Source organism: Hypanus sabinus, chromosome 18 (assembly GCF_030144855.1).
Source record: "Hypanus sabinus isolate sHypSab1 chromosome 18, sHypSab1.hap1, whole genome shotgun sequence".
In the NCBI taxonomy this organism is placed as follows: domain Eukaryota; kingdom Metazoa; phylum Chordata; class Chondrichthyes; order Myliobatiformes; family Dasyatidae; genus Hypanus; species Hypanus sabinus.
In genome coordinates, this window is record NC_082723.1 from 57,894,910 (window position 1) to 57,922,273 (window position 27,364).

At 44.9% G+C, this 27,364-nt stretch overlaps 1 protein-coding gene across 2 annotated transcripts in view; it reads right to left on the bottom strand.

Annotated features, from left to right (window-relative positions):
- The window catches only part of LOC132407633 (apical endosomal glycoprotein-like), a 58,945-nt gene extending 32,118 nt beyond the window's left edge, over nucleotides 1–26,827 (bottom strand). The window contains exons 1-4 of one of the 2 annotated variants that reach the window (XM_059994414.1): nucleotides 26,666–26,827; nucleotides 9,015–9,152; nucleotides 6,282–6,416; nucleotides 3,823–3,950 (exon numbers count right to left, since the gene is read on the bottom strand). In XM_059994414.1, the coding sequence (XP_059850397.1) occupies nucleotides 3,823–3,950; nucleotides 6,282–6,416; nucleotides 9,015–9,152; nucleotides 26,666–26,747 (483 nt within the window). In that variant the 5' untranslated portion in view covers nucleotides 26,748–26,827. Of the gene's footprint in view, nucleotides 1–3,822; nucleotides 3,951–6,281; nucleotides 6,417–9,014; nucleotides 9,153–23,529; nucleotides 23,559–26,665 lie in introns of those variants that run through there. The other variant, XM_059994416.1, reaches the window with a different exon arrangement.
- Nucleotides 26,828–27,364: the final 537 nt, after the last annotated feature.

Genomic DNA, 27,364 nt, shown 5'->3' on the forward strand with positions numbered 1-27,364 from the left:
AGGGTTGAATACTTTATAAATGGAGAGAAAATACAAAAATAAAACTGAGGTGTAAAGTGACTTGGGAGTCCTTGTGCAAGATTCCCAAAAGGCTAATTTGCAGGTTGAGTCTGTGGTGAGGAAAGCAAGTGCGATTTTAGCATTAATTTCAAGATGATTAGAATATGAAAACAAGGATGTGATGTTGAGACTTTATAAAGCACTAATGAGGCCTCTCTTGGAATATTGTGAGAAGTTTTGAGACCCTCATTTTAGAAAGGATGTGTTGAAACTGGAGAAGGTTGAAAGAAGGTTCACTAAAATGATTCCAGGATTGAATGGCTTGTCATATGAAGGGCGTTTGATGGCTCTGGGCCTGTACTCACTGAAATTCAGAATAATGAGGGGTGACCACATTAAAACCTATTGAATGGTGAAAGGTCTTGATAGAGTGGATGTGAAGAGGATGTTTCCTATGGTGGGAGAGTTTAAGACCAGAGGATGCAGCCTCAGAATTGAGGTGTGTCCATTTAGAACAGAGATGAGGAAGAATTTCTTTAGCTAGAGAGTGGTGAATCTGTGAAATTCTTTGTCACAGGCAGCTTTGGAAGCCTTTATGTATACTTGAGGCAGAGGTTGATAGATTCATGATTGGTCAGGGCATGAAGGGATACGGGGAGAAGGCAGGAGACTGGGCCTGAGAGGAAAATTGGATCAGCCATGATGAAAAGGCAGAGCAGACTCAATGGGCTAAATGGCCTAATTCTACTCCTATATCTTCAGGTCAATATCTTGTGGTAAATTCTGGTCCATGCTGATCCCTGCTTTCAATCAGTTCAGCTGACAGAGTGCTAATTCGGGAATTCCTTCCCTCCCCCGTCTGTCCAGTGTCCTCGGCCCAACCATCTTCAGCTGCTTCATCACCTTCCTTCCATCATACGTTTAGAAATGGGCATGGTCACTGATGATTGCACAACGTTCAATTCAGTGCAGATCTCACTAAGTTACATAACATGCAACCAGGCACTTCAGCCCATCTGGTCCCTACAAACCAAGTTGCCCCATACAAGCCGGTCCCTTTGCCAGTATTTGGCCCAGAGCTTTCTAAATCTTTCCAATCCATGTAGTCCCTCCAAATGTCTTTTAAAAGCTGTAATTGTACCTGTCTCAACCATTTCCTCTGGCAGCTCACTCCACATAGATACTGCCCTTAGTGTAAAAAATGCTCTTCAAAGTGCTATTAAATCTCTCCCCTCACCTTAAACCTATGCCCTCTAGTTCTCGATTCCCCAATCCTGGGAAAAAGACAGTGCATTCACCCTATCTGTAGCCCTCATGATCTTATACATCTCTACAACATCACCTCTCAAGCTCCTATCATCTAGGGAATAAATTCCAAGCCTGTCTAACCTCTCACTATACATCATTTTCTCAAGTCTTGGCAGAATCTTCGTAATCTTTTCTGCACTCCTTCTGGTTTCATAACATCATTTCTATAACAGGGCAACCAAAACTGAACACAATCGTCCACGTGCATTCTCACCAGTGTCCTGTGTACCATGAAGTCCCAGCTATTATCCGCAGTCCCTGAGTGGTGAAGACCAGCCTCCCAAAAGCTTTCTTCAGCACCTTGTTTCAGAGAACTTGTGCTTCAAGGTCACACTGCTCTACAAAGCTCCTCAGAGCCCCTGCCATTCACTGTAAGGGTCCTACCCGGATTTGACTTTTCAAAATGCAACGCCACGTTCTTATCCGAATTAAACTGCATTTGCGGTTCCTCGGCCCACTTACTCAGCTGATCAAGATCCCCCTGCAATTTTGAAAACTTTCTTCAAATCCACTATATACCAGCCAGTGAGCGAAACTGCCCATCCCTCTAGCTCGTCCGAGGCAACATTCACACATGGGCTAACGTGGCAAATACCAAAAGAGCCAGGCCACCACCTCTCCTCCAAGAGAGCATCGAGCGAGATACTCTTGATGCTCAGTGGTACTGCCACCATCAGATGCTCCCCCCACTGCAGGGCTCATCATTGACCAGTCAGCTGGAGCAGCCACATCAGTTCCGAACTACAAGGGCAGGTCAGCGCTGGACAACCTTCAGTAAGTAACTCCCGACAAGCTCCTCTCTTTCCAGCCCTGACGAAGGCTCTCGGCCCGGAACATCAGATCTTTGTTTGCCGAGCTCCTCTCCCACCAGTTTGTGCGCGCTGAACCAGAGTTTGCTGCCGTCTCCAAGCCATCGGTCAGGCGTGTGATGCCTCGGGTGAGTGCAGCTCGCAGGAAGCTCAACACCACGCAGAAGAAAGCAGCCTGACACTCCATCAAACCACCCCCCCTCGTCCCTCCTCCCCTACCACTGCTGCACACCAGGTCACTCCAGCGCTGAGACTTGCACTCACACGGGAACACCGCGATCTGCAAAATCCCCTCTGAGTCACACGCCCTCCTTCATGAGCAAACCTCATGAGCACATCAGCCCACACACATTCCAGGGTAACCGTGCACAGCCAGTCGGGTCAGGTTCTTCAGCCACAACATATGCCAGGGGAAGATTAGCCCCTCAGTGTAGTGTGTGACTCTGACTCAGTGCCAGAGTTGTTAGTGTAGGTAGTACCTGGCTGCTGGTAAAGGTATCCGATACCCAAGGCAGAAGCCCTGTCCTTGCCACTTGTCTGTATTTTGATCTCCCTCTGTATTCATTGTGACTGCATGCTCCCTCTCCAAATACATCCTGACATGAACATATGCCCGGAAGAGGAGCACATTGTCATCCTGGGCAAGATGGCGGCAGGTATACATGCAGTAGCCTCTCAGGGGCTAACCAAAGGTGGACTTTCCTTTGTTCAATGTATAGTAAGACTATCCTTGTCTCCAATAACAACGTGTACAACAGGTCCACCGCATCAGTGGGCTGCTCATTGTTGGGAGTAGCTGGCCGGGGTGTCGTAAGAGCTGGCCAGTGGTTCAGAAAAGGTGTGTCGGCACGAGAGGTCAAGAGAGTCAAGTCAGGCCGTTGGGCCTGGGGAGGTCGAGTCAGGCCGTTGGGCCTGGGGAGGTTGAGTCAGGCCTTTGGGCCTGTGGATTTCCGTCAGGGTGTCGGGCCACAGGAGAAGTCTCACTGGGTTCGGAAGAGCTGACCTGGGTGCAGACCATGGTACTCGAAGTTGGTGCCTTTGAGTTGGCGCAAAGGCAGCATGTAGTGAATCTGTGAGTGACTGTCTTGGACATTTCTTTTGCGATTGCAAGATGCTGTTGGACATTGATTACAGCAGGCCCGCTTGTGTGGTGGAGAGACAGCAGTGCTGCCTCGGTTATGGTGAGGACTATACCTCAATACTTGGTCCTGCTTTGTAGCATGGCGTCTGGTCTCTGTTGGAGGGGTGGGCTCCCCTGTTGGTGCTGTCCTCCAGTGTTGGATCAGTCAGCCAGGAGCCATCAAATTGCAGGACTTGGACTAAAAATGTGTTTTCCATTTTTGCTGATTATTTTGAACATGCGGGTTTGTTTTGGCACCTCAGCCTGGAGGAACACTGTCTCATTTGGCTATATTCACCTATGGTTTGAATGACAATTAAATTTGGTTTGAATTTTTGGCTGCCTGCCACCTGGACCCCTGAATGGCCATCTTGGCTAGGTCCAGAGGCAAATCCACCAACAGGTCATCCAAGCGACATGTTCCCTCGGTACTGGGTACCTGTATGTCAGGAGCGCAAGGCAGAAATGCAACCAAAACCTGAGAAGCAATCCTTTAAATACTGCCCTTCCCACAGTACCAGCCCTCACTCGACTCGACGCTCCCTCCCTACCACAGAGCCACACCACACGAACGGCGTGAGTTACCTGGAAGTGTTTGAGCTGTGGGCTGATGGTGTGGAATGCACGCCTCCACTCGTTACCTTGTGTCGCGGTCCTGGTCCACAGGAGCTGCTCCGGCTGCCCTTCTTGCCGCGCCTTGAGGTTCAGGTACCCTGTAGGGGGAGCTCAGTCTTAGTCACAGGCACTCCCCTCCGCAATGGGCTCCAGAGTACCAGAGAGGGGAACACCTTGTGCAGCTGAAAGGGGATGGGTGGGGGTGAGTGGAGGTTTGAGGAAAAAGGTTATGGAATGATGGGGAGGTGTGCATCCAGGGACAGTTTGCAGATTGAGGCAGGGAATTTGCCACACTGGGCGAGGCAGCTGAATTATCGGGATGAGACTCTTTGGGACCCACTTTGCTCCGGGGATGCTGGGGCGCCTCCAGCGCTGGGCGTGTTGGCCTGCAGAGGGCGCCCGTGGGCAGGATTGAGCGGGTTGCCATGGAGACGGGCAGGCCTCGCCGATCCGCCAGGGCGAGATGTCGCCGGGGCGACGGGAGCGGCGGGGTCCGAGTGGAGGAACGGGGCCGTCCGCGGGCCCTTAATCAGCCAAAAGATCATAGAGTGACACGAAACTCGGCTCCCCAGTCAGTGACCGCACAGCTCAACAGGCGCCTGCACAGGAGCCCTGAGAAGGGGAAGGGGCGGAGGAGGAGGGAAAGGCAAGCAATGGAAAATCACCCCCGTTTGACAAGAACACACCAATTCCATCCTACAAACCTGGAACATCATTCATAAATCTTCAACCCAATTCACAGCCAGTGTGAGCATGGGAGGTAAACCCAATTCACAGCCAGTGTGAGCATGGGAGGTAAACCCAATTCACAGCCAGTGTGAGCATGGGAGGTAAACCCATGATACTGTATCCCACTGAGGGCAGTTTGTGAGATACTGTATCGCAGTGAGGGTCAGTGTGTGGGATACTGTACCCCAGTGAGGGTCAGTGTGTGGGATACTCTACCCCAGTGAGGGTCAGTGTGTGGGATACTCTACCCCAGTGAGGGTCAGTGTGTGGGATACTCTACCCCAGTGAGGGTCAGTGTGTGGGGTCTGTATCCCAGTGAGGGTCAGTGTGTGGGATACTGTACCCCAGTGAGGGTCAGTGTGTGGAGGTCTGTATCCCAGTGAGGGTCAGTGTGTGGGATACTGTATCCCACTGAGGGCAGTTTGTGAGATACTGTATCCCAGTGAGGGTCTGTGTGTGGGATACTGTATCCCAGTGAGGGTCAGTGTGTGGGATACTGTATCCCACTGAGGGCAGTTTGTGAGATATTGTATCCCAATGAGGGTCAGTATGTGAGATACTGTATCCCAGTGAGGGTCAGTGTGTGGGATACTGTATCCCACTGAGGGCAGTTTGTGAGATACTGTATCCCAGTGAGGGTCAGTGTGTGAGATACTGTATCCCAGTGAGGGTCAGTGTGTGGGATACTGTACCCCAGTGAGGGTCAGTGTGTGGGGGTCTGTATCCCAGTGAGGGTCAGTGTGTGGGATACTGTACCCCAGTGAGGGTCAGTGTGTGGGGGTCTGTATCCCAGTGAGGGTCAGTGTGTGGGGGTATGTACCCCAGTGAGGGTCAGTATGTGGGATACTGTATCCCACTGAGGGCAGTTTGTGAGATACTGTATCCCAGTGAGGGTCAGTGTGTGGGGGCCTGTATCCCAGTGAGGGCAGTTTGTGAGATACTGTATCCCAATGAGGGTCAGTATGTGAGATACTGTATCCCAGTGAGGGTCAGTGTGTGGGATACTGTATCCCAGTGAGGGTCAGTGTGTGGGATACTGTATCCCACTGAGGGCAGTTTGTGAGATACTGTATCCCAATGAGGGTCAGTGTGTGGGGGTCTGTATCCCAGTGAGGGTCAGTGTGTGAGATACTGTATCCCAGTGAGGGTCATTGTGTGGGGGTCCATATCCCAATGAGGGTCGGTGTGTGAGATACTGTATCCCAGTGAGGGCAGTTTGTGAGATACTGTATCCCAGTGAGGGTCAGTGTGTGGGATACTGTATCCCAATGAGGGTCAGTGTGTGGGGGTCTGTATCCCAATGAGGGTCAGTGTGTGGGATACTGTACCCCAGTGAGGGTCAGTGTGTGGGGGTCTGTATCCCAGTGAGGGTCAGTGTGTGGGGGTCTGTACCCCAGTGAGGGTCAGTGTGTGGGGGTCTGTATCCCAGTGAGGGTCAGTGTGTGAGATACTGTATCCCAGTGAGGGTCAGTGTGTGGGGGTCTGTATCCCAGTGAGGGTCGGTGTGTGAGATACTGTATCCCAGTGAGGGCAGTTTGTGAGATACTGTATCCCTGTGACGGTCAGTATGTGGGATACAGTACCCCCGTAGTCTTTATCCCAGTGAGGGGTACTGTGCCCCAGTGAGTGTCTGCAGATCTGAATACCGTCTGTTGACAAAGCACTGAAAGTAAACGAGACTGACATGACTGGTGACTTACCGATACTGGGGCCATACATGTGGTACCAGAAGGAGAAGCACAGGTCACAGGCGGTGGCGGTCTGATTGATGGAGACAAGTCGTGCAGCAGTATTGTTGCCACCTGTTGATGCAGGGCTGACGAACAGGTACCAACCTGTAGATGGGAAAATGCTGCCAGAGTGAGGGCCAGGTGTGTGGGTTGGCACTGACACCCCACAGCAGTGTTGCTGTGGACACCAAGGTCCTGTGCTGCCTCCTCTGCACAACGATTGGTGATATGTTCTGCCCTGTGGGCTGTGGACTAGTGTTATTGTCCGATGTATGCTGTCTCTGAAGGTTGACAGTAAAGAGGGAAACTTCACCGAATCACTCAAAACTCAGCCTTGTGGAAGGGGACGGAGAACGGGGTGAGTAGAGTCATTGGTAAAATGAGGCAAGATAGGTCATTGCAATCCTAACTAGGGCAGAATGAATCTCGACAACACCAGTCTAGCCAGCTCCTACCTGACTTGCCAACATTACCTGTCTAGACAGCTCCTACCAGACTCTCCAATATTATCAGTCTAGATAGCTTCTCCCACAATCTCCAGTGCTTTGGGTTGGGAAGGCCTTTATCCCACTTTCATCTCTTCACCAGTGGTTTATTTAAGCTTTGATGGTTTCTGTAACTCTCCGCATTCTCAGTATTCATTGTACCTCATTGCCCTTTCCTTTCAATCTCAATCCACATTTATATTAATAATTAATCAGGGAGATATTGGTCTGTGCATTATTCATTTGTCAATAGGAAACATTCAACTGTTTCCAAATGATTCTTCCACTGACTGATCATCTGATTTCCATTTCCACTTTTCCTTAGACCTTTGAACCTGCCTTTAAGACCAATTAACTGTTTATCCCTCTGCAATTAAATATTAAATTTTATCACATCATGATGACTCTTCCTAAGAAGTACTTTACTTTGATAATATTGTACTAATTTATGGAAGACCTTTACATGACTGCTATTTTACCTTGTGAGATCAGTTTTGTAGGGGGAGGATGGAAATAATTTACCTAATAAGTTTGCGAGGGGTTAGCACAGGCATGGGCAAACTACGGCCCGCGGGCCATATGCAGCCCGTTAAGCTTTTTAATCCGGCCCGCAGAACTTGATGAAATTATATTAATAAACCTTGTTAACGTTTTTTCCCCGCAATTCTGGCGTTTTCCCAATAGATGACGCACTCTATATACATTTGTGGTGACCCATTTCCTGGCACATCCGAACCGGCTCACAATTAGCCAGCGTTCCGGCTAAGGGAGATAGCCTGTGGGGATTTGCGAGCACAGAGCTTTGGAGCCTCTGCGCAGGGGGGCAGGTTGAGGGAGGCTTAAAAGTGAGGCTGGGGATTTCGAATAAAGTTTTTTTCTTCGACTGCAGTTACTGACTCCGTGTCGTAATTTTAGTGCTGCATGTAGCACACCGCTACACATTGACCTTTGTTGAGGTGCAGCGTATTACTCCACATTTGCGCTTTACTCTTTGTTCGGCTCGACCTATTTGTGTGAACAGGCGTTCAGCATCATGAACATCAACAAAGCCAGCCACAGATCCAAGTTAACTGACCAACACCTCAGATCCATCCTGAGAATTGCCACAACAAAACTAAATCCAGACTTTGATGCACTGGCTAAAAAGGGAGACCAACAACACTGTTCCCACTGAAATTAAAAATAAGTTTCTTCGTTGTGTTATGTAAAAAATTCATTTGAAAATATTTTTTTCAATAAGCCTTACATGTTACATGTCATTTCTGTTAAGTGATGGACATGAGTATTGCGCAGGTGCACTACGTTCTCAAAATAAAAAATGTGCTCCAGATCAAATAACACACTCCGCATACTGGCGCGCTGTCACTGTTCTGTCTTTGTGCTGGTCGTTGTTGAGTTTTGGCACAGGGGACAATTGAATAAGAAGGAGCAGGACAAGTAGACCTGCATCTCCTACCGTTTTTGAAATAAAGACAGTCAGGAGGAGAGTGATGATGATAATATCTTGAAGGATAACAGAATTTTCAGTGCTTTAAAATAATAACTGTTACTATTAAAAAAAGCTGTATTTTATTCATTTAATTTTCAGTGTTTTAAAAGTCATTTCAATAAATAGCTAAATACCATGGGACTTCAAAGACAGATATTTTGTTGTAATGCATTTGTTCATTTTCAATTGAAATTAAAGCACATGTTTTCTACATATCCCATGATATTTTATTTTCTCTTATGAGGTGTATTACCAAAACACTCCGTCCATCTGCTCCTGGTCCGGCCCCCCTGTCAAATTTTAGAACCCTTTGTGGCCCTCAAGTCAAAAAGTTCGCCCACCCCTGGGTTAGCATAACACTTCACAACGCAGCAAACGGGGCTCATTTCTGGTGCTGCCTGTAACGGGTTTGTCCATCGTGCCTGTAACAACGTAGCTTTCCTCCAGCTACTCTGGTTCCCTCCCACTTTCCAAAAACATACGGGTTGGGGTTAGTAAATTGTGAGCATGCGATGTTAGCGCCAGAAGCACGGCGATACTTGTCACAAACCCCCAGCTCATCCTCGGACTGCATTGGCTGTGGATGCAAATGCCACTTTCACCATATGCTTCAGTGTTTTGATGTACATATGCCAAATAAACTAATCTTTTTTCTTTTTTGCTCCAACCTCCTTTGGAGAGCCTCTTTGATTGCTTATAAAAGAGCCAGTGCTGGGTCCTCCAGCTTACCTCCATGAGTGATGGTGTGATCATACATCGGGCCCGGGGTACTCGAGTTTGAACCATTCCCACTGCCAAACAGCCACCAAAGACTGTCCGTTTCATTTTCCCATTCGCATGGACTGGATTCAAAATTGCAGGAGATTGCTGCAAGCCAACAGGAACAAGAATTTAGTCCACATGTAGTGTGTATCAGTCCTCATAGAGTGGCTCACAGTGTATACCCTTCAGTGTATATTCTTCAGTATACACACCACTCATTGTACGCACTCCTTCATCTACAGTCCTCAGTGTACGCACACACCCTCAGTCTATACATTTCACTGTATACACATTCCTCAGTGCATAGATCCTAAATGTATACACTCTCAGTACAGAGTACTCAGTGTAGGCACCCCTCAGTGTACACTCCTCTGTGTACAATCCTTAGTGTACACATTCCTCAGTGTATAGGGCTTAGTGTACAGTTCTTAGTATACCCATTCCTTCATGTACAGTGTTTAGTGTATGCATTCTTTAGTGTACACACTCCTCAGTGTATCCATTCCTCAGAGTACAGGCCATTGTGTACACATTCCTCAATATGCAGTCCTTTGTGTACTCATTCCTCAGTGTACAGCACTTAATGTTCCTTTTCAGTGTAAACATTCATCTGTGTACAGTCCTTAGTGTATCCATTCCTTGGTGTATACACTCCTCGATGTACACATTCTGCAGTGTACCGTGCTTAGTGTACACATTCTTCAGTGTACATACACCTCAGTGTACTGTCCTCAGTGTACACATTGCTTAGTGAACAATCCTTCAAGTACATATTCCGACATGTACAGATTCCTCAGTGTACTGTCCTTAGAATACACATTCCTCAATATACAGTCCCTTGTATACATGATCCTCTGTGTACAAATCCCTCAGTGTACAGTCCTTGTTCTACACATTCCTCAGTGAATACACTCCTCAGTGTATGGTCCTTCATGTGCACATTCTTCAGTGAACACATCTGTCAGTATACAGTCCTTACTGTACCCATCCATCTGTGTACTCATTCATGAGTGTACAGTTCTTAGTGTACCCATTCCTCAGTGTATACAATCAACAGTGTACACTCTCCACAGAGTACAGTCTTAGCGTACACATTCCTCAGTGTACAGCTCTTAGTGTACCCATTCCTCACTGTATACATTCCTAAGCGTACAGTGTTAGTGTACCCATTCCTCAGTGTACAGTCCTTGGTGAACACAGTCCTGGGTGTACATATTCCTCAGTGTACAGTTCTTAGTGTCCTCTTTCTCACTGTACTCATTCCTCAGTGAATATACTCCTCAGTATACAGTCCTTAGTGTACCCATTCCTCAACATACACATTTCTCAGCGTATATTCCTTAATGCACCTATTCCTATGTGTAGAGTCCTCAGTGTACCCATTCCTTAGTGTACTGTCCTAGTGTACTCATTCCTCAATGTACAGTCCTCAGTGTACCCATTCCTCGGTGTACAGTGCTTCGTGTCCCTGTTCCTCAGTGTATACACTCAACAGTATGCAGTTCTTAGTTTACACATTCCTCATAGTACACATTCCTATGTGTAGTGTTAGTATACACATTTCTGAGTGTCCAGTCCTTAGGGTATGCAATTCTTAAGTGTACTGTCCTCAGTCCACCCATTCCTCAGTGTATTCATTCCATGGTGTACCTTCCTTATTGTACACATTCATCAGTGTACTGTCCTTAGTGTTCCCACTCAATCTACAGTCCTTAGTGTACACATTCCTCAGTGTACAGTCATTAGTGTTCACATTCCTCAGTGAACCCATTTGTCAGTGCACCCATTCCATGGTGTACCGTCCTTAGTGTACCGATTCCTGAGTGTACAGTCCTCAGTGTGCCCATTCCTCAGTGTACAAATTCCTCGGTATACAATCCTTACAGTCCTTGGTGTACCATTCCTCAGTGTACAGTCCTTGGTGTATCATTCTTCAGTGTACACATTCCTCAGTAGACATACCCTTTGGTGTACACATTCCTCTGTCCATGCATCCTTCAGAGTGTCAGATTTACTATGCTAATTCTCACATCTTGAAGGAACACGTGTGGCTATTCATCTGCCTATCACGTATTGTGTGTCTATGAGACCTGCACACCTTCTTCCTCACACACCATACAGTCATAGATTCATACAGCACACAAAAGGCCTGTTAGCCCAATGGATCCGTGGAAATGTCCTATTTGCTCATATTTAACCCATATCCTTTTCACTCTCCATCCAAGTACTTTCAAATGTTGTTTATCTACCTGCAACAATAACTTCCTCTGCAGTTCATTCCATATACAGATCACCCTCTGAGTGAAAACGTTGCCTCTCAAGTTCTTTTTAATCTTTGTCCTCTCCCTTTAAATTGATACCCTCTAGTCCATGATTCCCGAACCCTGGGAAAAAGGATACATGCATTCCCCTATTGATACCCCTTATACCATTATAACATCGTTCTTCTACACACCAAGGAATAAAGTCCCAGCCTTTCCATCCTCTCCCTATAACTTAGGCTCTTGTGTCCTAGCAACATCCTCGTAAATATTTTTGCTTTGCCTGTGCACAACTACATATCAATTAAAAAAGCATAGATGTGGGAGATGGTTTTAACTGGTGTATTCATGTTACAGAGTGAGAGAGAGAGAGAAAGCAAAAAAATGCGCACGCACAGTCAACAGATCAACATGTAGTGCTAAGGTGGGGGTCATTGCTCTAAAAGTAATAGATCCATACATTACATTTCTGCCCCTTTAGATTAATACAGCATAAAACTGTACATGTACAAAACATTTAATTTCCCTTTCATTAACCCATATTCCAAATAAACATGCTTTCACAATAACAGTCTACAACTACACAGTTCTAAATGTTCAGTCTTTTGGGCAGTTCTGTTACTTTCAGGATAGTGCCTCTGGCCCTGTGGAGTGGCATCAGGTTTGGTAGGTGGTTTGTCTAAGACAACGTTCGCAGTTTCTGGTGTTACGTTGCTGTCAGTGACACGATCATTACTGAGTGGTAAGCCTGGTGACCGTAATGTGTACATCTCGTTAGATGCAGTTTGTTCTTCAGTTGAGCATCCAGCATCTGGTCCACGTGACATCTCCATGCCTGCTCTCCTACATACACTGTGTACATCAGTGGTCCAGTTCTTGAAGCTATCTGACCAGGTGTCCACGTGTCTTCTTGGTGATCACACACCAGGACTTCCTGTCCAATCTTGAAGCTCATTGCTGCTTCACTTGGCAGCTGGCTGAACTGCTTATTCTGCACTTCCCTCCATAGATCTGGTTTCAGGAGGTCTATGCAAGATCTCAGATTCCTGCTCATGAACAGCATTGCAGGTGTTTGACTTGTCATCGCATGAACAGAGTTCTGATGCACAAAAAGGACGTTGTCCATCTTGTGCTGTAGAGAAATGCCCTCCTTGCCCATCACTTTAATGGACTTCTTGTAGGTTTAGATAAACCTTTCAGCTAACCCATTCGTGAGGAGCTGACTTAAAATGTCTGATGGCAGGTTTCTTCATGAATAGCTGGAATTCTTCTGATGTGCATTGTCTCCCATTGTCACTCACAATTTGTTCTGGTAAGCTATTTCTGGCAAAGGTAGTCCTCAGGGCAGAGACAGTCTTTGCAGAGGTGGTTGACTTCATTGGTGTAAACCTCCAGCCAATTCAAATGAGCATCCACAGAAATCAGGAACAAGGAGTTCATGAATGCCCCAGCAAAGTCAATATATACTCTTAACCAAGGTGATGACGGCCACTCCCATGGGCGTAACGGTGTCTGTGAGAGTGTATTTTGAACTTTTTCGCATCCCAAACTGGTTTTGCCAAGTCTTCAATCTGTTTATCTTTTCTGAGCCACCACACCAGACTCTTCATCTTGACTGTACCCAGATTGTGTCCTTCATGCAGATTTTCTAACACTTTAGTGCACAGTTTAGTGGGAACTACGACACAAGATCCACACATCAGCGTTTTTTGACATACCGACAGTTGGTCTTGTCTTGCTGAGAACTCTGGAAACATAGGGTTACTGTAAGCTGGCCATCCTTGCATTGTGATTCCCTAGACTTTTGACAATGTTGAATCATCCCTTGTTTCCCTTCTATTTTGGAATTTATTACCGGCAACTGGTCCAGCAATGCAGTGTGGAACACTTCTGCTGGGTCACAGAATGAAGAGTTTTCTTCACTTGCCAACAGTGGAAGACGTGACAAGCCATCAGCATTGCTGTGTTGTTTGGTGCCCTTGAACTCTGTGTCTTAAGAGTGGGCTCCTAGGAAAAGTGCCCAAGCAGGTTGCAGTCATCACTGGAATTCCCTTCCTGGGATTGGAAATGGACACAAGGGGCTGGTACTCCGTCAGTGGCATAAACTTTTGAATGTAGTGGTAATGATGGAACTTCTGTATTCCCCATACTGTGCATTGTTGTGTTCTGTGCTCGTCAAGTGATCTTGAAGCAAACACAATCAGGCTTTCAGATCCATCTTTCATAATATGTGACAAAATGGCTCCAATACCATAAGAGGACACATTGCACACCAGTCTGAAGGGCAGAGATGGGTCATAAATGGTAAGCAGTTCATCTGTTGTTATTAGTCTCTTTGTTTCCTTGAATGCTTTTTCACATCTTTCTGATGACCATTCCCACTTTGCTCCTGTCTGTAATAGTGCATTCAATGGATGCAGCACTGTAGCAATGTTTGGGAGAAACTGGTGGCAGTAGTTTACAAGGCCCAAGTATGACCTGAGTTGTGACAAATTTTCTGGTTTGGATGCCTGTAGGTAGCACTACTTCAATCTTCTCTTGTGACTTATGTAAGCCATTCTTCTCAATGGCATGTCCACAATATGAGATTTCATTCTTGAAATGCTCACATGGTATTCTCTAATGGTAGCTTAGAAAAGAGTGTTGTAGTCAGCCTCTGGAATTATGGATAAAGCTGACCTTGTATCTAGTTCAATTTTCAGTTTTGCATATCTATTGTGATCCATATTATATTAGAATCTGCTTCAGTCATACTATGCAGTTCTAGATATGACAGTTCGCCTTTGTCAAACTCTACGGTGTCTGATTCTGTTTTGTATTTGATAATTTCATTCATTTGCTTAGTTTTGTGTTTGAGACTTATCACTTGGCTGCGCTTTTTGTCTGCCTTGCACACTTTCTCTATTAGACCTTGTCTGTGGTACCTTCTGCAGACTTTTTAGACCATAAGACCAGAAGGTATAGGAGCAGGAGTAGGCCATTTGGCCCATCGAGTCTGCTCTACTATTCAATCATGGGCTAATCCAATTCTTCCAGTCATCCCCACTACTCTGGCTTCTCCCCATACCCTTTGATGCCCTGGCTAATCAAGAACCTATCTGTCTCTGCCTTAAATGCACCCAATGACTTGGCCTCCACAGCCACTCATGGCAACAAATTCCACAGATTTACCACCCTCTGACTGAAGTAATTTCTCCGCAACTCTGTTCTAAATGGACGTCCTTCGATCCTGAAGTCATGCCCTCTTGTCCTAGACTCCCCTACCATGGGAAATAACTTTGCAATATCTAATCTGTTCAGACCTTTTAACACTCAGAATGTTTCTATGAGATTCCCCCCCCCCCCATTCTCCTAAACTCCAGGGAATACATCGCAAGAGCTTCCAGATGTTCTTCATACGGTAACCCTTTCATTCCTGGAATCATTCTTGTGAATCTTCTCTGAACCCTCTCCAATGTCAGTACTGTACATCCTTTCTAAAATAAGGAGCCCAAAACTGCACACAATACTCTTAAGTGTGGTCTCACAAGTGCCTTATAGAGCCTCATCATCACATCCCTGCTCTTATATTCTATACCTGTAGAAATGAATGCAAACACTGCATTTGCCTTCTTCACAACTGACTCAGCCTGGAGGTTAACCTTTAAGGTATCCTACACAAGGATTCCCAAGTACCTTTGCCTATCTGCATTTTGAATTCTCTCCCCATCTAAATAATACTCTGCCCATTTATTTCTTCCACCAAAGTGCATGACCATTCACTTTCCAACATTGTATTTCATTTGCCACTTCTTTGCCCATTCCCCTAAACTATCTAGGTTTCTCTGTAGGCTCTCTGTTTCCTCAACACTACCCACTCCTCCACCTATCTTTGTATCATTGGCAAATTTAGCCATAAATCCATTAATCCCATAATCCAAATCATTGGCATACATCGTAAAAAGCAGCAGTCCCAACACTGACCTCTGTGGAACTCCACTGGTAACTGGCAGCCAGCCAGAATAGGATCCCTTTATTCCCACTGTCTGTTTTCTGCTGATCAGCCAATGCTCCACCCATGCTAGTAACTCCCCTGTAATTCCATGAGCTCTTATCTTGCTAAGCAGCCTCATGTGTGGCACCTTGTCAAAGATCTTCTGAAAATCCAAGTACATCACATCTACTACATCTCCTTTGTCTACCTGCTTGTAATTTCCTCAAAGAATTGCAGTAGGTTACTCAGGCAGGATTTTCTTTTCAGGAAACCATGCTGGCTTTGGCCCATCTTTTCATGTGCCTCCAGGTATTCCGTAATCTCATCTGTAACAATCGATTCCAACAACTTTCCAACTACTGATGTCAGGCTAACAGGTCTATAGTTTCCTTTCTGCTGCCTCCCACCCTTCTTAAATAGCAGAGCAACATTTGCAATTTTTCAGTCATCTAGTACAATGCAAAAATCTATGGATTCTTGAAAGATCATTGTTAATGCCTTCGCAATCTCTCCAGCTACTTCTTTCAGAACCTGAGGGTGCATTCCACCAGGTCCAAGAGATTTATTCAATTTCAGACCATTAAGCTTCCTGAGCACCTTCTCAGTCGTAATTTTCACTGCACGTACTTCACTTCCTGACACTCTTGAATGTCCAGTATAGTGAGGATGTCTTCCACTGTGAAGACTGATGCAAAATACGCATTCAATTCCTCTGTCACCTCTGCATCTCTCATTACAGTATCTCCAGCATCATTTTTATTGGTCCTATATCTACCCTCAATTCTCTTTTACCCTTTATATATTTAGAAAAGCTTTTAGTACCTTCTTTGATATTAGTTGCCGGCTTCCTTTCATAATTCATCTTTTCCTTCCTAATGACCTTCTTAGTTTCCTTCTGAAAGTTTTTAAAAGCTTCCCAATCCTCTATCTTCCCACTAGCTTTGCTTCCTATTGTGCCCTCTCTTTTGCTTTTACTTTGGCTCTGACTTCACTTGTCAGCCTCAGTAGTGTCCTTCTTCCATTCGAAAATTTCTTCTTACTTGGAATATATCTGTCTTGCACCTCCAGCCATTGCTGGTCTACTGTCCTTTCTGCTAGAGTCAGCCTTAGTCAGTTCCCCTCTCATGCCATTGTAATTTACTTTATTCCACTGAAATACCGACACATTGGAACATAGTTTCTCCTTCTCAAATTTCGAAGTGAACTCAATCATATTGTGATCACGGTTCCCATAGGGTTTTCTTAACCTTAAGCTCTCTTATCACCTCCGGATCATTATACAACACCCAATTCAGTGCAGCCAAACCACTAGCGGGCTCAGCAACAAGCTGTTCTAAATAGCCATCCCTTAGGCATTCTACAAACTCTCTCTCTTGAGGTCCAGTACTGGCCTGGTTTTCCTAATCCACTTTCATGTTAAAATCCCCAACAAGGTTCCGCACTGTAGGCTTACTCAGAAATTCAGAAAGCATGGGATCCAGGGAAGTTTGGCCAGGGGGATTCAGAATTGGCTTACCTGCAGAAAGCAGAGGGTCGTGGTGAAGGGAGTATGTTTGGACTGGAGGGTTGTGACTAGTGGTGTCCCATAAGGATAGGTGCTGGGACCTCTACTTTTCATGATTTTTATTAACGACCTGGATGTGGGGGTAGAAGGATGGGTTGGCAAGTTTGCAGACAACACAAACGTTGGTGGTGTTATGGATAGTGTAGAGGATTGTCTAAATTGAAGAGAGATATTGATAGGATGCAGAAGTGGGCTGAGAAGTGGCAGATGGAGTCCAACCAGGAAAAGTGTGAGGTGGTACACTTTGGAAGGACAAATTCCAAGGCAGAGTACAAAGTAAATGGCAGGATACTTGGTAGGATGGAGGAGCAGAGGGATCTGGGGGTACATGTCCACAGATCCCTGAAAGTTGCCTCACAGATAGATAGGGTAGTTAAGAAAGCTTACGGGGTGTTAGTTTTCATAAGTCAAGGGATAGAGTTTGAGTCGCAAGGTAATGATGCAGCTCCATAAAACTCTGATTAGGCCACACTTGGAGTACTGTGTCCAGTTCTGGTTGCCTCACTATAGGAAAAATGTGGAAGCTTTGTAAAGGGTACAGAGGAGATTTACCAGGATGCTGCCTGGTTTAGAGAGTATGCATTATGATCAGAGATTAAGGGAGCTAGGGTTTTTCTCTCTGAAGGAGGATGAGAGGAGACATGATAGAGGTATACAAGATGTTGAGAGGAATAGATAGAGTGGACACCAGTACCTCTTCCCCAGGTCACCACTGCTCAATACAAGAGGGCATGGCTCTAAGGTAGAGGGTGGGAAGTTCAAGGGGGATATTAGAGGAAGGTTTTTCACTCAGAGAGTGGTTGGTGTGTGGAATGCACTGCCTGAGTCAGTGGTGGAGGCAGATACACTAGTGAAATATAAGAGACTACTAGACAGGTATATGGAGGAATTAAAGGTGGGGGGTTATATGGGAGGCAGGGTTTAAGGGTCAGCATGACATTGTGGGCTGAAGGGCCTGTACTGTGCAGTACTATTCTATGTTTTATTATCATGACATTGCTCTTCTGACCATTTTCTTTGATCCAACAGTTACTTGCATCATGGGAGGATTTGCACATTGATAACATCTTTGGCTTTTTGCACCATTCAGGGACATTTTGTACATTTCACATTCTACCTTCCTTTTCAATAGTTCTTCTGCATCCTTTGCTGCAGTCTGTTACAATATTGCAATGGTCAATGCCCATCCTAAGGGTAGGTCTCTTTCTGACAGTAGCCTCATTTGAATGCTTTGACAATGCGTGCTACATACAAACTTATCCCTTAATGCAACAGAAAGTCCATCTCTGAAGTCACAGTGCTGGGAATGTTTGTGCAGTTCTGCAATGTATTCTTTTAACTGGTTCCTTCTGTAAAATCTAATCTCTCGGCTATTACCAGTGGTTTAGGGCTCAAGTGAGTTTGTAAAGTTGTAATAATTTTGTTGAATGTCTTGCTTGCTGGCTTTTCAGTGGTTACTAAGTTAAATAAGAGACTGTACTGTATGTTTTTGGGTCCATTAACCTCAGAAGTGCAGAGACTTTCTTTTGCTCCTCCACATTGTTTGCATTACAATACAGTTCAACCCTCTCAATATATGACTCCCAGCCTTCATTAGCCCTAACAAATTCATCAACTTTCCCAAATGAAGCCATCACCATGTTTTCACTTTAAATTCAGCTTGTCTTTCACTGTTATTCTTGCATTTCTTTGTTAGTGTCTGTGACGGCTTTCTCAAGCTGATTAACGCTCACTGTTTTGTCCCGTAACTGTTGGTGCAATTCATGATATTTTCTGACATTCAGGTTCATACTCGTCACCAATTTGTTGTGTCTGTGCACAACTACATATCGATTAAATAAAAGCATGCATGCGGGAGATGGCTTTAACTGATGTGAATACAGTGTGAGAGAGGGAACAACACACATGCCTAAACAACAGTGTATGCACAGACAACAGATCAACATGTAGTGCTGGGAGCGGGTGTCATTGCTTTTAAAGAAATAGATCCATACATTACTTATTTCTTCACTCTTTCCAAGTTAATTACATCTTTTCTAAAAGAGGGTAACCAAAATTGAACACAATGTTAGACTGTCTTTAAAGAGAGTGAACCCTTGCAAGGCAGAAGGTCTCGATGGAGTACCTGGTAAGGCTCTGAAAACCTGTGCCAACCAACTAGCAGGAGCATTTAAGGACATTTTAAACCTCTCACCGCTACAGGCAGAAGTTCCCACTTGCTTCAAAAAGGCAACAATTATACCAATGCCAAGGAAGAATAACGTGGGCTGCCTTAATTACTATCGCCTGGTAGCACTCACATCGACAGTGATGAAATGCTGTTGGTTGGTTATGACTAGACTGAACTGCCTCAGCAAGGACTTAGATCCATTGCAATTTGCCTATCGCCACAATAGGTCAACGGCAGACACAATCTCAATGCTCTCCACAAAGCTTTAGACCACAACACAAACACCTAAGTCAGGATGCTGTTCATTGACTAGCTCAGCATTTAGTACCATCATTGCCACAATCCTAATTGAGAAGTTGTAGAACCAGGACCTCTGTACCTCCCTCTGCAATTGGATTCTTGACTTCCTAACTGAAAGACCACAGTCTGTGCAGATTGGTGATAACATCTCCTCCTCGCTGATGATCAACACTGGCACACCTCAGGGGTGTGTGCTTAGCCCACTGCTCTACTCTCTGTATACACATGACTGTGCGGCTAGACATAGCTCAAGTACCATCTATAAATTTGCTGATGATACAGCCATTGTTGGTAGAATCTCAGGTGGTGACAAGAGGGCATACAGGAATGAGATATGCCAACTACTGGAATGGTGCCACAGCAACAACCTAGCACTCAACGTCAGTAAGGTGAAAGAGCTGATTGTGGACTTCAGGAAGGGGAAGACATAGGAAACAGGGAAGATATGGTAGGGTACAGGAACCGTGGTGTACAAACCTAGTCAAGAAGAAAAGAAAAGCTTACAAGGTTCAGAGAGCTATGTAATGTTAGAGATCTCGAAGATTATAAGGCTAATAGGAAGGAGCTTAAGAAGGGAATTAGGAGAGCCAGAAGGGGCCATGAGAAGGACTTGGAGAGCAGGATTAAGGAAAACCCCAAAGCATTCTACAAGTATGTGAAGGGCAAGAGGATAAGAAGTGAAAGAATAGGATCTATCAAGTGTGACAGTGGGAAAGTGTGTATAGAACCAGAGGAAACAGCAGAAGTACTTAATGAATAATTTACTTTAATATTCACTATGGAAAAGGATCTTAGTGATTGTAGTGATAACTTGCAGCAGACTGAAAAGCTTGAGCATGTAGATACTAAGAAAGAGGATGTGCTGGAGCTTTTGAAAAGCATCAAGTTGGATAAGTTGCCAGGACCGGATGAGATGTACCCCAGGCTACTGTGGGAATCAAGGGAGGAGATTGCTGAGCCTCTGGCAATGATCCTTGCATCATCAATGGGGACGGGAGAGGTTCCGGAGGATTGGAGGGTTGCGGATGTTGTTCCTTTACTCAAGAAAGGTAGTAGAGATTGCCCAGGAAATTATAGTCCAGTGAGTCTTACCTCAGTGGTTGGTAAGTTGATGGAGAAGATCTTGAGAGGCAGGATTAATAAACACTTGGAGTGGTACAATATGATTAGGAATAGTCAGCATGGCTTTGTTAAGGTCGTGCCTTACGAGCCTGATTGAAATTTTTGAGGATGTGACTAAACACATTGATGAAGGAAGAGCAATAGATGTAGTGTATATGGATTTCAGCAAGGCATTTGATAAGGTACCTCATGCAAGGCTTATTGAGAAATTAAGGAGGCATGGGATCCAAGGGGACATTGCTTTGTGGATCCAGAACTGGCTTGCCCACAGGAGGCAAAGAGTGGTTGCAGACAGGTCATATTCTGCATGGAGGTCAGTCACCAGTGGAGTGCCTCAGGATCTGTTCTGGGACCCTTACTCTTCATAATTTTTATAAATGACCTGGATGAGGAAGTGGAGGGATGGGTTTAGTAAGTTTGCTGATGATGCAAAGGTTGGAGGTGCTGTGGATAGTGTGGAGGGCTGTCAGAGTTTACAGAGAGTCATTGACAGGATGCAAAACTGGGCTGAGAAGTGGCAGATGGAGTTCAACCCAGATAAGTGTGAGATGGTTCATTTTGGTAGGCCAAATATGATGGCAGAATATAGTATTAATGGTAAGACTCTTGGTAGAGGATCAGAGGGATCTTGTAGTCCAAGTCCATAGGACGCTCAAAGCAGCTGTGCAGGTTGACTCAATGGTTAAGAAGGTATATGGTGTTTTGGCCTTCATCAATCATGGAATTGAATTTAGGAGCTGAGAGGTAATGTTACAGCTATATAGGTCCCCCGGTCAGATCCCACCTGGAGTACTGTGCTCAGTTCTGGTTGCCTCGCTACAGGAAGGATGTGGAAGCCATAGAAAGGTTGCAGAGGAGATTTACAAGGATGTTGCCTGGATTGGGGAGCATGTCTTATGAGAATAGGTTGAGTGAACTTGGCCTTTTATCCCTGGAGCAACGGAGGATGAGGGGTGACCTGATAGAGGTGTATAAGATGATGAGAGGCATTGATTGTGTGGATAGTCAAGAGGCTTTTCCCTAGGGCTGAAATGGTTGCCACAAGAGGACACAGGTTTAAAATGCTGGGGAGCAGGTACAGAGGAGATGTCAGGGGTAAGTGTTTTACTCAGAGAGTGGTGAGTACATGGAATGGGCTGCTGGCAACGGTGGTGGAGGCGGATACAATAGGGTCTTTTAAGAGACTTTTAGATAGGTACATGGAGCTTAGAATAATAGAGGGCTATAGATAAGCCTAGTAATAAAAGGTAGGGACATGTTCAGCATAACTTTGTGGGCTGAAGGGCCTGTATTGTGCTGTCGGTTTTCTGTTTCTATACCAATCCTCATAGAGGGATCAGAAGTGGAGAGAGTGAGGTGCTTCAAGTTCCTGGGTGTCAAGATCTCTGAGGATCTAACCTAGTCACAACATATTGATGTAGTCATAAAGAAGGCAAGACAGCGGCTATACTTATTTGGAGTTTGAAGCAATTTGGTATTTCAACAAATACACTCAAAAACTTCTATAGTTGTACTGTGGAGAGCATTCTGACAGGCTGCATCACTGCCTGGTTTGGGGGTGTGACCGAAAGAAGCTGCAGAGGGTTGTAAATCTAGTCAGCTCCATCTTGGGCACGAGCCTACAAAGTATCCAGGACACCTTCAGGGAGCAGTGTCTCAGAAAGGCAGTATGCTTTATTAAGGACCTCCAGCACCCAGGGCATGATCTTTTCTCACTTTTACCAACAGGTAGGAGGTACAGAAGCCTGAAGACACACACTCAGTGATTCAGGAACAGCTTCTTCCCCTCTGCTATCTGATTCCTTAATGGACATTGAAGCTTTGGACACTACTTCACTTTTTTTAATATGCAGCATCTCTGTTTTTGCACACTTTTAAAAATCTATTCAAAATATGTAATTGATTTACTTGTTTATGCATTATTATGTTTTATTTTATTTATTTTTCTCTCTCTGCTAGATTATGTATTGCATTGAACTGCTGCTGCTAAGTTAATAAATTTCACGTCACATGCTGGTGATAATAAACCTGATTCTGATTCAATACTGCAGTAGCGGCTCACCAACATCTCTTACAACACAATATCCCAAATTCTATTCTCAATGACCTGATCAACAAAGACCGGTCTGCCAAAGCCGTCTTCATCAACCTGTTTACCTGTGACACCATGTTCTTGGAATTATGGAATTAAGTACCATTGTTCTACAATGCTCCTCAGGGCCCTACCATTCACTGTTCAAAACCTGTCCTCATTTAACTCCCTAAAATGCAACATCACATTCTTATCCATCCAAATAAAACTCCATTTGTCATTCCTCACTCCACTTACCCAGCAGATCAAGACCCTGCTGTAATTCTTGATGACCTTCTTCACTGTCTATGACACAACCTGCTTGAGTGTCATCTGCAAACTTAGTAACCATGCCGTGTACCTTCTCTTTCAATCCGCTGATGGAGATGACAATAAGCACTGGGTCCAGTACTGACCCCTGAGACACACCACTAGTTCGAGCCTCCAACCTAAGAAACAATCTTCCACCATCATGATTTGCTTCATACCAGCAAGACAATTTTGCATCCAGTTGGCTGCTGTCCCTGGATGCCATGCCATCTGAACTTCCAGAGCGGCTTGCTATGCAGAACAATATCAAGGAAGGGTCTTATTGAAGTCCACCAAGACAACGTCAGTGCGCTGTCCTCATTAATTTTCTTGGTTACTCCTTCAAAATGCTCACTTAAATCCATGAGACATGATCTTCCACCACAAAGCCATGATGACTATCCCTAATCAATCTCATTCTTTCTCAGTATGTATATCTGACCTCTAGGATCCGCTCAAACAACTTTTCTAGCACATTACTGCTCTACAGTTGCCAGGTTTTCTATCTTAAATAAAGGCACATCATTACCATCCTCCACTCTACTAGCACCTCACCTATTGTCATTGATTACGCACATATTTCACCTAGGTCTCCCACAATTTCTTTTCCAGCCTCCCATAGATATGGATATACCTAATCAGGCTCAGAGACTTGTCTACCTTCACATGTTTTAGGACATCTTACTGTAATGTGTATATCTTCAAGACTTACCCATTAATGTTCCCTAACATGAAGTGTTCATGTTTTCTCCACTGCAAAACCAAAAAAGAAATATTGAGGACCTTGCCATCTACTACCTCTCCACACACTGATTAACACACACAAAATGCTGGAGGAACTCAGCAAACCAGGCAGCAGCTATGGGAAAGAACGCAGTTGATATTTAGGACTGAAACGCTTTGGCAGGACTAATACTCTTTTCCATAGATGCTGCCTAGCCAGCTGAGTTCCTCCAGCATTTTGTGTGTGTTGCTTGGATTTTGGATTGTGTTACTGCAGATTTTCTCTTGTTTGTGATTGGTCCACATACTGATATCCACTTTGGTTTTTGTGCAGCCCTATTCTCTTCTTTTTAACACATTTCCCTTTCATAGAATTATAAAATATTTTTGGATTCTCCTTAACCTTCTCTGCCAAACCTATCACATGCCCCATTTTTGCCCTCATATTTTCTTTTTTAAGTATACTCTTGCAACCTTTAAACTCCTGCAAGGATTTACTTGTTCCTAGCTATCTGCACCTGATGCATGCCTCCTTCATTTTCCTGACCAGGGCCCTCAATATCCTTTGTCGTCCAGGCTTCCATGCTCCTGCTGTCCTTGCCCTTTACTCTAACAGGAACATATAGATCTTGAGCTCTTGGTACCTCACTTTTTAAAGGCCTCACACTTGCTGGACGGCTGGTGGCATTGTGGCATCAGTGCCGGACTTCGGAGCGAAGGCTTCTGAGTTTGAATCCGGCTGGTAACCATGCGCGCTTTCCATCCGTGCTGGGTTGAGCATCAAGCTAGCAACTCGACCTCATAAAAAAGAAATTGCCTGCTCCATCAACAGCAAAAATGGCCATATGAAATGGCAATTGATGGCCTATGCTCTCTCGTGAGTTGAAAGGCAATTTCTCTTCTCTCTCACATGCCTGAAAGCCACCTGTTCAAAGTCACCACTCAATGTCAGAGAAATGTATACAATATACATCCTGAAATGCGTTTTCTTTGCAACCATCCACGAAAACAGAGGAGTGCCCCAAAGAATGTACGACAGTTAGATGTTAGAACCCCAAAGTCCCTCCCAGCTCCCCTCCCTCCTGCATATAAGCGGCAGCAAGCAACAATCACCCCCTCCCCCCACCAGCAAAAAAAGGAGCATCCTTCCTAACGCTGTCAAAATTCACCTTGCCCCTTTCAGTTCTGGACTAGTTCAGTCCTTTTTAGTACTGAACTATTCTAAAACTAGTATTCTAAAACTAAAAGGAATTATGATCACTGATCCCAAAATTCTCTCCCACTACCACCTCAGTCGCTTGCCCTGCCCATCTTCCCAAGAGTAAGTCAATCTTTGCCCTTTGCCTATATTGCTTGAGGAAACTTTCCTGAACACATTTAACAAATTCCAGCCTATCTAAGCCATTGGTACTACTACAATCCCAGTCTACATTAGGAAGGTTAAAATCCCCTACAGAGACAGCCATGTCATTTTTGCATCACTCCACAATCTCATATTTGTTTATTTAATCTCCATGGACTAACTGGGGACATTTAGTACAATCCAATACAACAGACACATCCAATCTTTCCCCACTTGAAGATAACTCCAACAACATTGTATTTCCATTCCACTGCCTTGAGTTCTGTCACTCTGGGTTACTTCTGTCAGCAGACATTAAGTTCCTGTCTAATATTCCCTTATGACGCATAAGAGTGTACACCCGCACAAACTCCAGGTAAGCAGACCAAGAGCCAAAAGAGGATTCTTCCTGGTGTTGTCTGGTCTACTGGATACATCAAATCTTGTTAAATGTCCTGGCTGAACACCCAGCTGACAAATCCAGAGCTGGGCTTTGAGCTCAAGGTTTTAAATAGAAACAAGCAGCACTCAATTGTAAAAAAACATGTGGAAACTACTCAAGACTGCACAGATTTGCATATTGTGAAGGAAGCTTTCAACGTCAACTGGGAAGTTGTCTTCCATCACCTGTTCAAAAATGAGGACCAAACCAAAGCCTGCCACAAGGAGTAATTCCCCAATCCTGCCATCCTGCCTCCAGCGTTTTGCCCATTTCCCTCCATCCGATATCTCTACTGACCCAATCCCTCACCACTGGGAAGCTTCTCTTCAGTTATTCTATTGAAACCCATTGCATTCCTGAGTATTTTTATTGTTTTATTATTCATTTATTAATGGGATCTGGGCCCTGTGAATGAAACTGGCATTGAAGGTGGGCTGAGCTGCTTTCTGAACAGCAGCAGGTCTTCTGGTGAAGATACTTCCCCAGATGGGATAGGAGTTCCACAATTTAGAGCCAGCAACAAAGAAGGAACTTACCCTTCATATCCCTTCTAAGCCTCCTTAAACCTTTGTCTTCTTGTACTAAGATGTTCCCACTTAATTAGGAAAAAGTAGTAGCTACCCTATCTATGCATTTGATAAGTTTATGTACCTCTATCTGATACCTCTCAGCCTCCTTTGCTGCAGAGAAAACAGACCTTAGCTTCTCCATATTCCCCTGACAACTGTACTGCTCCATCTAGGTGACATCCTAATGAGCTCTCCCTGCCCTCTTTCCAGTGCAATGGTATCCTTCCCATGTCCAGAAAAGCACACAGTACTACTCCAGGTGCAGGTAATCTGATGTTTTATGAAGCTGAAACATTGTCCAACTCCTGTACCCATCCCAATACTTCAGTGTCTCACAGGAGACCACCACTGGAAGGGCAGCAGGGACCCACTCTCTGATGGGACAGGTCTAGAACTGCGGGATATCAGGGGAACCATTAGCAGGGGAGAGCTTGAAGCAAAGGTCCTATGTCGCGTGCGATGGTGCAGCTATCAGCCTGGCTTTAATGTAAAACTAACCTCAGTAATTGCTGTAGAACTCTTAAGTGCTTTGCTTTGTATAAACCTTTTTAGGTGAGAAAATGATCCATGTTTGCTAACGTTGCTGCCCAATTAGTGTCTGCTTTGGTTCACTGCGACAACTTTGAACACTTCATTATATCACGCTGTAATCAGTGCCATACAAGCAATAAAATACACAACTTTTCAAGCGGTTCTCTAGCAGAATCCATAAATATCCTTCGTAAAGCCACCAAATGGTAAAAGTGACTTTAAAAAAAAAGCTACAACTTACCCAGGAGGCTATGTGGGAGCAAGAATAGTGATAGAAGTGTGAGGAAACGCATTAGGAACTTCTCGCAGTGTAGTGACTGCATCTCAAAGCAAGCAGCGAATAGAACGGAATGCACTTTGATAAGCTTTGGACTTTAATCATCCTATCAACATTTCCCTAACATCCCCTTATTTCTCAATTGTTTTTGGACTGGTTTTATGAGCATTTGCCTTAACTTTAACCTGAACTTCACTAACTTTGTTGCAATCTCAAGGTGACCTTTAAAGAGCCTTTTTTATTCATTTTTCAACATCTGTGTCAGAGACCAGTGCTTGTTGCATCTCTCTGATTACCTTACCCCGCCCCGAGGAGGTGGAGAGCTGCTGTCTCGGACCGCTGCCTTTTCTGGGCAAAGTACTCCCATAGGGTTGCTGAGCAGGGAATTCCAGGACTTAAACACGGCAATAGAGAGACTGTTGAGCAGCACAGTGACACAATTAGAAGAGCAAATTCTTAGCTCCAGCCACCCAGGTTTGGCTTTGATCTCCGGTGCCGTCTGTGTAAGAATGCATGTTCTCCCTGTTACATAGAACCTGGAAGAGTACAGCACAGGACAGGCCATTCGGCCCACAATGTTGTGCCGAGCCAGCTAAAAGGCAAATCAAAAACACCCAAACACTAATCCCTGCTACCTACACCATGTTTATATCCCTCCATATT